At 36.1% G+C, this 11,621-nt stretch overlaps 1 protein-coding gene and 1 non-coding gene across 2 annotated transcripts; one reads left to right on the forward strand and one right to left on the reverse strand.

Annotated features, from left to right (window-relative positions):
* The first annotated feature begins 1,386 nt into the window (after positions 1-1,386).
* On the forward strand, positions 1,387-3,639 carry LOC139839628 (uncharacterized). Its single transcript, XM_071829751.1, has 5 exons — positions 1,387-1,732; positions 2,209-2,273; positions 2,361-2,421; positions 2,619-2,765; positions 3,268-3,639. Exons 1-5 carry the CDS (start codon positions 1,480-1,482, stop codon positions 3,408-3,410), a joined length of 669 nt encoding a protein of 222 aa, XP_071685852.1. The 5' UTR covers positions 1,387-1,479; the 3' UTR covers positions 3,411-3,639.
* Positions 3,640-4,616: 977 nt separating this feature from the next.
* Positions 4,617-4,732, reverse strand: LOC139846328 (U5 spliceosomal RNA). Its single transcript, XR_011759047.1, has one exon. It is a non-coding gene; the product is annotated as a U5 spliceosomal RNA (small nuclear RNA).
* Positions 4,733-11,621: the final 6,889 nt, after the last annotated feature.

The raw sequence follows: 11,621 nt of genomic DNA on the forward strand, positions 1-11,621 counted from the left end.
GAAATGTGGCAGATATGTGTGTGGGTTAATCGACCTTTAGGCTGTGTTCTCATATTTTTTTTTAAAAAAAAAATGAAAGGAAAGGATTTCGAACGAGGGGAGACTAATCATTGATTCTTGTGTTTTTTTCTGGAAAATAAATGAGTAGATTAGAAAGGGGTTGAGAGGATAATATATATATATATATATATATATATATATATATATATATATATATATATATATATATATATATATATATATATGTTGTTTTTCTAGATTGTAATCATTTTAATTTTGGGATGATTAGAGTGAAAAACAATTTACATGTAATGACCATTATTAACCAACTCTATTGGCTGACTTTTACGCATGTAAGTTTTTTGCTGCTCCGATCTTTAGAGGTACCAAAAATGAAGAATATTTAATTAATATCTTGACCAATGATTTATTCATATTACTTCGTAATATGTTGACCAGAATTTATCGAGCGTTGTTTTAAAAATTGTCAAAGTGGGTCACCTGAGCGCACTTGTACATTTTTTCTGAAATGCTGAAAATCAGAAACTTAAAATGTCAAAATCTTTTCGATCGTCGAGCTCATTTGAATACGAATTATATGCTGAAATAAATCATGTTGTAACTTTGTGGTAAGGAGAGGCTCTCGGCTTTTCCCGTTCGTCAGTCCAAGGTCTGTGAATTTTTATAAAAATAGTCAAAGTAGGTCACTTAGTCATATTTATACTACGTCATTTGCCAATTAACTTTCATTTTCTTAATAAAACTAAGGACGTATATAATTTATCCATATGACGTCATTTGCCACTTAAACAACTCTATGTTATATATGTCTTCCTCGTTTCAATCGCTACGCCTTGGGTTACGTCAGTGGTGGATCTAAGAATGATAGTCAGTGAGGTATATTTTTCTATCACACAACCATCAACCCATACAATTACAAAGTTCATTACACTTTCACACCATCACACGTGCCACATTAACACTATACGTTATAAAAACACTCTATCACACCATATCACGCTATCACCAACAAATAATAAGTCTTAACAATTAATAAGTTATTCAAACACTGAAGTACACTTCTAAAAATGAAGCACAACCTCCAATATAGTGTTCCTTACTGTTTCAGTATTAATACTGTATAATGCAAGAGTAGTGATATATATACAATCATTTTTTATATGTACACAATCAAACATAATTTAAAATGTTGTATAGTACAACACTGTAAAACATCTGGATACAAAAATTGGTAGTTTACATCAACTATAATGTAAGCATATGTATGTGGGGTCAGAAGTAAATTATGATTTTTATCCAAAATCCATGTCATCACAGCAATAACTCTCTGCCACACATAAATCATAATCCTCTTCACAATTATTCCACAAATAATGACTTCCCAGGATTTCAATCTTGTTACTACTACTGATCCAGTGTCAACTATCCACAAGATTCTTGATCAAATTGCAACAAAAAATGGAAACTCTCATCACATCTCACTCTGTTTCATCTCTCATTTTCAATAACACTTCTTCAAAATCTCATCTTCCCCAGTCATTCTTCCATAACAGAAACAACTTGTTGTCCCTACAACCATCTGTAAAGTTTCAATATTGTTTCAAAAAGTCAAGTTCTCAAAAAGGGTTTGGACCTTATGTAACAGGGGCTTCATTGGCAGGTCAAAGTAATTCTACTGGTGATGAACAGAGATGGCTTCTTGAGCCTGTGGGTGAGTTTTTTTTTTCATGCTTTCTTTAATAAATCTTACAAATTAATAAATGAATAAGTATTGTATGTATTTGGTTATATTTGGATATATAATGGTTAAGGATTAATGGGCTGCTATTTGAATTATATACAAATTGACACGCATGAGTGATTATAATACTGAACCATCTGTTTATTAATGCTATAAAGACAAATGTTTATCAAGATTTATAGATCAGATACAAGTAGGAGTAAGTTCTTGATATTATGATAACAAATTATGCTTATGATTACGAAAGGTTTGCTTGGTAACATCAGCCGTCGCGTTATACAGTTAAGTTTTCATTATATCCAAATTTCACTTTGATTTGTAACACTATTCTGCTTATGTGGGAGCCCTTTTCATGATTTATATCATTATATGCAATGAAAAGTCAACTGTAACGGTCTGGAAAGTCGAACAACTCACAAACTAAGGGAAAATATGGTTATGTACAGGTGATGGGGATTCAAGTCACATAGGCTTTAAGGTTACCATGCCATCGGCTTTTGAGATAGTCTCAGTAAGTAATTTTGTTAGACTTGTACATTGTGCTGTTTCTATTGTAAGAATAAGACTTCTGACTGCAACGTTTCCTGGCATGAGCTAGAGTGAGGTGACTGTTGGACGTGTGCCTGAGAAAGCTGATATAGTAATCCCAGTCGCAACAGGTACTTATTCGACACTTTAGTACTATATGACATTATAGTAATACATTTATAGCTAGCATCATGCTATTTAGGAACAGATTAATGTGTTTTGACCCGTTAACCAACCTGCCCATTTTGCCACCAGTGTTAATGTGTTTATATATTTTCAATTATTGTTCCGTTTAGTTGTTTTAATGTCGTTGTGTGTATCGATGTAGTATCTGGTACGCATGCTAAATTTCAAAAGAAAGGTGGTGATCTTGTGCTGACGGATTTAAACAGCACAAACGGGACATTCATTGATGAAAAACGGCTTGCACCTGGTGTTCCCTACGTTGTCCCCCCTGGGAGATACGTAACATTCGGTCTGATATTATCATCAATGTTTTTAATCGTTGTTGACAGTTACTTTAAATGTCAATCAGTTAGTTAACAACTTACCATAGGTTTATATAGGCCAAAGTGCATAAAACGAAACTGATCGAAAATATAAACAGAAACCAGATAATCAAAATATAAATTGTAGTAATTTTTGTATCAGCAATGATCAACTTTTGTATCAGCAATGAAGCGGAACTAAAGATCATGGGTTCTGGGTGAGACCTGAAGGGTCATGGGTCGGGTACAAAACAGACCCAAATTGTTCTTTTAGTTCCAACATCAAACACCTCATTTGAAGCACGATATTTGATTCACCACAACATAACTTTAAACACATAACATACAGTTATGAAGCCCTTGTCAAAAGCTACATAATCATATGATATGTCACTCGTTAGTATTATATATACATATATACATATTTAGGTCCAAAGTATGTGAAAATTTCACTTGAGCCTAATTTTTTCGTGTTAACAATGGTTGCAGGTGACACAAATCTAGCCATTTTTCGGGTTTCAAAGCTTAAAGACGTGATACCGCTTGCAAAATCAAGCGACTCTGAGCCACCTGTTGAGTTAGAGGCAGAAGGGGCTATAAATGTCACAGAGCGCGCGAATCAAAACATTTAATTATATGCAATGTATAATTTGCATGAGGCAATACTTTATAATCAAATCTAGCATTTGAAGTAGTTTGTAGAAATTTTACTAAAAAATGTAACGTTTTTCGTTTGTTCAGGAATGTGTTACGCACTTGGTGTACTTTCATTAATGATGTATGAAAGTGGTGGTGAATTATATAGAATAGGTGAATATCTGAGACTGGAAGTGAATTGTATAGAATGAATATTTCGGTGTGTTTTGATTTGTGTCTGTGTATTTATAGAAGGAAAAACTAGAAAAAGTATTAAAAAAAAAAAAAAAAAAAAACTAGTCGTTTTTGTGTTTAAACAAGCATTGGACAAGAACACCTGCCTGTAAACAGAACCAAATTTGGCTGTGCAATTCAAACAAAAAAGATCAGTGAAAAAGGAAAAACAAGTGACAATAAGAAACTACATTATCATGAACAAGGTATACTTAGTGATGTAAACGACGTCTGTTGCAACGCTCGTTGCGGCGTTTTAGTGACTAGCCCGTCTCGATCCCGTCCCGTCTTCTAATAAGTTGGTCAACGGTCAAAGTCGAGTCAAATGCAAAAAAAGTCGGGTCAACGCGGGTCAAAAGTGGTTTGCAGATCACCAATTGTTTCATGTACGGACAACCAAGACATTATAGAATGTATATATTTTGAACTAATTGATTAATTATGTGTAATATCTTCATCTTCAATATTGATTAATTATGATGTTCACAATTAGTGCATTATAAGTACTCCGTAAAATTAAGGTTAGGCGATGCTCGGTATTATAGATAGTTGGTTGATAGTCACTTTCTTAGTACGAGCCTCGCCAAGGTCCTCTATTGTACTTCATGTCGAATTCGTTTTCTTTTCGAAAACGTTTTCTGTTTTTATAAAGTTCTCGTTTTTTCGCCAAAAAAAAAAGTACTCCGTAAAAATTAAGGCAACTGAGAGGACACATTACCTTCAGCTGGCTGGAGCTTTCGTTTCTTCAAGTAGATGTCAATCATCATACCTCCCAACTACAAATAAATGTTCATTAAAATCAACAAACTGCACAAAAATAAAACAGAAAAGCAAAATAAAAAATAATAATAAAGACAACAGCTAATTTTAACAAACAAAATTAACTTGTAAACAAACAAGCTAAGCTGGCTAATTAAAACGCTAGACATTACAATAAAAGACAAAAGACTGAACTGGAAAATTAGTTGGAGCCCTAGATGAAGAGACTCTCCAAAAATAGGAGTATGCCACTTAAAGCAACGTGCACACGGTATTCTTTAGTAAAAAGCGAAAGAATAGTTCGCTATGTGCACACTGCGTGGCTGCGTGCCTTTCACTGAGCAACTCCTTGCATTTTTATAGCCACTTTCAGTTCTTTAGGTTTCTTAAACCAGTCGATGTGGGACATACCCAAATCCCACACCCCTTCATTTTTCTCTTTATAATTCTATTCTATTCTACTTTACATTAAACTCAGAAAAACAGTTCCAACTCGTTGATTTGTACCCACTTTTGATCATTGATCATTGATCATAATCATAATCATAATGGTGATAGCTTAAAACACTAACAACGTCGAGTCACTGAGATGGAAAAAGATGTATTACCTGATCATGTTTTTACTAACTTAAACAACAAAAAGTAAGTACTCCGTAATAAGATAAAGTAAAACATCCGGTGTGATATTTGTTCCTTTGTTATTAATTACAAATATTTCAATCACTGTTTACATATTTATACGGCAACAACTTAGTGTTAACTACTTACCATAAGTTTATGTAGAACAAAGTGAATAAAACGAAACTGAAAATACAAACAGAAACCAAGTAATCAAGATGTAAGTTGTAGTAATTTTCAGAGCAAGTGTTGAACACAGTAGTATTTGCGTGTGTTTTCTGTTTTTCAAATATTATTATAAACTTATTTATTAATATTAATCAAAGAAGATTATTATCTTTAACCAAAATGATCAGTGATGTATCAATTATACCTCCTATTCACCCTTGCTGTAACTGAAGTGGAACTAAAAGATCATGGATTCTGGGTCAGACCTGACGGGTCGTGGGTCGGGTACAAAACAGACCCAATTTAAAGCACGATATCTGATTCACCACAACATAACTTTGACCACATAGTATACTGTTACGAAGCCCATGTCAAAATTTACATAATCATATCAAATGTTACTCGTAAGTGTTATGTATACGTACACATATCTTTTTTTTTTTTTTTTTTTTTTTTTTTTTTTAGGTCCAAAGTTTGTGAAATGTGCACTTTAGCCTAATGTTTCTGTGTTAACCATGGTTGCAGGTGACACAAATCTAGCCCATATTTCGGGTTTCGAAGCCTAAAGACGTGAAACCGATTGCAAAATCAAGCGACTCTGAGCCACCTGTTGAGTCAGAGGCAGAAGGGGCTAGAAATGTCACCGAGAGCGTGAATCAAAACATATAATTATATCTATGTACATTTGCATGAAGCAATACTTTATACTCAAATCTAGCATTTGCAGTAGTTTGTAGAGATTTTACTAAAAAATGTAACGTTGTTCGTTCGTTCGTTCATTCGTTCATTCGTTCATTCATTAATAGCGTATGAAAGTGGTGGTGAATTATATAGAACAGTTGAATATTTAAAAATGTGTTATCATTATTTATCATTGGCCCGTGTTCTATAAGGGTCCATTTGTGTCTATAGTCCGTTAGGTTTTATGTTAGTCTTGGCTATTTATATTGAAGCGATTCACGTTTGTAAGGATCACAAATAATACAATACTCAGTTTAACATGGTATCAGGTCATACTCAAACCCTAAATAAATAAAGTTTCCGTCACAATTCAGCGCTGTAGTCGACGAACGCATCAATCATCATCATCGGTAAAGTATTAAAAAGCTTCCTCAATATTTTATTCAGCCACTACCTTATTCTCTATTGTTTTTTTTTTTTTTTTCCGTCATACAATATTCGTATTGCATCTTGTATCGTTGTCGTTTACTCCATTCATTTGAGGTTGTCAATTTGTTTACGTCTCTTTTTGCTCATTCCTTTTATTTTGGCTTTTAACACAAAGAAGTTGCTCTTCTCACAATTAATTATTGTACCAACCGATCAGCACTTTCATTTCAATCTACTTACGTTATCTTTCTTATTGATTTTTATCAATCGACGTTGTGTTTCAAATTTCTTATTGATTTTTATCAATCGACGTTGTGTTTCAAATAATTAAAAGTTAGACAAATATCTCATTGAAAATGGTCCAGCAAACTCAGCACCGTAATGGACCTCGCACACAATTATATGAAAACGATCAATATTCTGTCTATTTGCTTGAGATTATACAAGCCCAACAACGCCTATTGGGTCAATTTGGCCTGGCCCAGTCTATGTATAATAGACCTACATGTCAATACAAAACAAATGGACCACCAAGGCCTAATTACTTATTTAGTGGACAACAACAATTGCAGCCCAATCAAAAGACGTTAGCGCCCCACGCGTTCACTTCAAGTACACTTCCAGGTTATGGTAATGCAGGTTGGACTATGGACACTGGTGCGTCCACTCATCTTACGTCTAGCATTCATAATTTAAGCACTATTTTTAATCATTGCATGTATCCTTCGGTCGCCGTTGGTGACGGGAATTCAATTCCCGTTGTCAATACTGGCCATAGCGTTTTGCCTAACATTCACCGCCCACTTCACCTATCTAATGTTCTTGTTACACCTGACATAGTTAAAAATCTTATTTCTGTACGTCGTTTCACTCGTGATAATAAAGTTTCAGTTTCTTTTGATGAATTTGGTTTTTCTGTAAATGATTACTTGACTCGCCGCCTGCTCCTCCGATGTGACAGCAGCGGATATCTCTATCCTCTCACGCATCAACCATCGACACCAGCTCATCATGCTCTCATCACCACTCCCAGTATATGGCATCAGCGCCTCGGACATCCAAGCACTGATCTTTTTCGTCGTCTTATTTCTAGTCGTTCTATTTCGTGCAATAATAATACGAAGTCTCCCGTGCTTTGCCATGCTTATCAACTTGGTAAACATGTGAGACTTCCGTTTTCTAGTTCTGTTTCTAATGTTACGTCTTCTTTCGATATTGTTCACTCGGACTTATGGACATCTCCCATTCCGAGTCTTAGCGGTTATAAATACTATGTTATTTTTTTGGATCATTTTTCACATTATTTATGGGTGTTTCCGTTACGCAATAAATCTGAAGTTTTTAATATCTTTTTACAATTTCGTGCTTATGTGAAAACTCAATTCAATTGTGAAATTAAATCTTTCCAATGCGACCATGGTGGGGAGTTTGACAACAATCAAATTCACCAACTCTTCCGAAACAATGGCATTCAAATACGCTTTTCTTGTCCCCAAACTTCTCAGCAGAACGGTAAATCTGAACGCATGATTCGTATCGTTAAAAATCTTATTCGAACTCTTCTTTTTCAGGCTGATTTACCTCCTACTTTCTGGGTGGAAGCCCTCCACATGGCTACATATCTTTTAAACCTTCTACCATCATCCGCTATTAACCATGATATCCCACACACTCGCCTATACAAATATCCACCAAACTACTTTACTCTTCGTGTCTTCGAATGTCTTTGCTACCCTCACCTCAACACCACCAACAAACTTGCACCACGCTCCACACCCTGTATATTCCTCGGGTACCCTTCTAATCATTGTGGGTACCGTTGTTATGACCTTGCCACTCACAAGATCATCTTGTCTCGACATGTCACCTTCGACGAGACCTCTTTCCCCTACGGTTCCACCACTAATTCGGCACCACCATCATATGAGTTCCTAGACCCACCACCCAACCTCTACTCTCGTAACTTCCCTGACATACCATCCCCCGAACCATCAGCTCCCTCTCCCACAGTCCATATTCCAACACCTACACCTACACCTGAAAATTCACCCCCATACCAGAACCTCCCCAACTTGTACCTCAACCACAAAACACCACTTCCACTCACCCCATGGTCACCCGCCACCGTCTCGGTACCACCAAACTTGTTCAGCGTCTAAATCTACTTGTTTCTTCTCCCACTCCGGTTCCCAAAAACTACTCTCAAGCTCATAACGACCCTAATTGGCAAAACGCTATGACCGAAGAGTATAATGCTTTAATTAAAAATGGTACTTGGACCCTTGTGCCTCAGACATCGAACACGAACATAGTTCGATCCATGTGGTTATTTAAGCACAAGTTTAATGCAGACGGTTCACTGAGCAGGTATAAGGCTCGACTCGTTGCTAACGGTCGCAGCCAACAGGTTGGTATAGATTGCGATGAGACTTTCAGTCCGGTTGTTAAACCGGCTACTATCAAGACTGTTCTCAGTCTTGCTGCTTCTCGAGACTGGCCCGTTCATCAGTTAGATGTCAAGAATGCATTTCTTCATGGTCACTTATCTGAGACAGTCTACATGCATCAGCCTCCAGGTTTTCGTGATCCTGCTCACCAGGATCATGTCTGTCTTTTGCAGAAGTCCCTTTATGGTCTAAAACAGGCACCACGTGCCTGTGATTTGCTGGATATGCTCAGCGTGTTGGTTTCCAGCACAGCAGATGTGACACCTCCTTATTCATCTATAAACTGGGAACGGATACCGCTTATTTATTATTGTACATAGACGACATCCTTTTGAATGCATCTTCTACAGAGTTTCTTCAGCGGGTCATCCGCTCCTTGCATCAGGAATTCTCGATGACAGATCTTGGGCCGCTCAACTACTTCTTGGGTATTTCTGTTACTCGCACTTCTTCTGGGATGTTTCTATCATAACAGAAGTATGCCTCTGAGATCATCGAGCGTGCGGACATGGTTGGTTGTAACTCCAGTAGGACACCGATTGACACTAGCACCAAACTAACTATGAGTGGTCCTCCGGTTAAGGATCCTACATTGTATCGTAGTCTTGCAGGTGCTCTTCAGTACCTCACCTTCACTCGACCAGATATTTCTTATGCCGTGCAGTAGATATGTTTGTTCATGCACCATCCTCGGGAGCCTCATATGGTCGCTCTTCGACAGATTATCCGTTATATTCAAGGAACCATGGATCTCGGTCTTCAGTTATTCGCCTCTTCCACCACCTCCTTGGTGGCATACTCCGACGCATATTGGGCAGGATGCCCCACCACTCGCCGATCCACATCTGGATATTGTGTGTTTTTGGGAAATAATCTCCTCTCCTGGTCCTCTAAGCGGCAGCACACTCCGTCCCGTTCCAGTGCCGAAGCAGAATATCGAGGCGTTGCAAATGCCGTTGCTGAGACTTGCTGGATTCGCAACTTACTTCGGGAGCTGCTGTAACGACCCGGAAATTTCTGACCAAATTTAAACCTTAATCTTTATATGTTTCCGACACGATAAGCAAAAATCTGTAATGTTGAGTCTAGAAAGTTTGAAATTTACATTCGAATAATTAGTTACCCTTTAACTAAGCCTGACGATTCACGAACTATTATGTGTATTAGTTATTCTACTATTTCCAATCTTTAATATATGAAAGTGAACACATGTATTTTGTTATATTATTTATATTACTTTTAATCCTTGTTCTTAATATTAATTGTATTATTTTAATATTATTACTAATATTATTATTATTATTAAATCTATTATTATTATTAGTAATTTAATTATTATTAATTATATTTATTAATTATTAATATTAAACTATATATACATAATATATATATGGAAACGGATTACAAGTAGGTATCTTTCGATATCTGTTTTTGTTTTTCTCCTACGTATCTGTTGATCCGTGATTCATTGTCGGTAAGAAGACTATAAAGTCCGACTGCTATACTATGCATTATGATTAATTTCGATTACTAATCTCTTATCATATTCACAAGTTTATTTGATTAAAGTTGATAAATATTATAATATTACATATAGATATAAGACACACATATATATATACTACTTCATATGATCGATCAATCTCACCACCCTAACCATCTCCTTCACCTCTCTATCTCTCTCTCACTCATTTATCTCTCTCTTCCCTTTTCGTTCAAGAAACCTCACCACCATAGTAGAAACTTTGAACTATCATCACCTCGTTCCCGTTTTATTGCTACTTCCGTTCCTCTTTCAAACAAACACCTACACGACCACCAAACAACCACCTTATACCGTCACTGCTTATTGATTTCTGTTTATATTCGATCACCAACACAACCTCACCAAAACTACTTCTGTTTCGTTCGAAGATCAAACCCACAACAAATCGTCACCTCACCGCCACCCTCAACACCTTGATCACCACTTAAAACACCCATTAAAACATTTTCGGTTGTCATCATCAACACCTACTGTACTTGTGTTCAGTTTAATCACCACTACAATCACCATGTCGACCACCATCTACAACCATGTCAATCACCATATTTTTTTTCTCTTACTCCTTGTTTCATGAACCCACAAACATCATCTGCGATTTCTTTCTCTTTTGTTCCTCTTCGTTGATCAAACACAACCATTGAATTCTTTTTATATGATGTCATGGTTAAAATAAGGGAGGATTGGGTAGTAGGGATATCAATGAAATATGGTCATGTGGGAAATTATATAAAATGCATGTGTGGGTCGGTTATCAAGTAATTAGCAAACATACAACCCCACCAACCCATTAGTAGGTTTAGATGGAAATCCTAGCTGGCCTTTGAATCACAATTTGGACGAGTTATGATGATAGAGGGAAAGGATAAGAATGATACGTGTAAGTTAACCAGACGGCTACGCTTTAATTTTTTTTCCTTGTTCCAGCCGACACACGATACACTTGATTTCTTTTGGGCTTAATAATATGGTTGGGCCGAGATTTTAATTGTCATTGGGCTCATGAAGAAGCTTGGGCCACGAATTACAAGCACATCGTTATTTTTGTTGTTGTTTGTTCCTGTCAACGATAACAAATTTACACATACACTTATTTATGATGATGATGCGAAGATAATAAAATGATACATGAGGATAGGTAGAAGACAGATTAGGACGATTCAAAACCAAAAAAAAAAAAAAAAATGATTAGGTTATGGTGACGAAGGAATTATGATCATGATGTTACGATATTGAAGATGATAAAAGGATGATTAGATGAGGTTAAGATCTTGATTTTATGGTGATAATCAGATTCATGTTCTATGATAATGATGATGATATAATGA

The sequence above is a fragment of the Rutidosis leptorrhynchoides genome, chromosome 4 (genome assembly GCF_046630445.1).
Source record: "Rutidosis leptorrhynchoides isolate AG116_Rl617_1_P2 chromosome 4, CSIRO_AGI_Rlap_v1, whole genome shotgun sequence".
NCBI classification, from domain to species: Eukaryota; Viridiplantae; Streptophyta; class Magnoliopsida; order Asterales; family Asteraceae; genus Rutidosis; species Rutidosis leptorrhynchoides.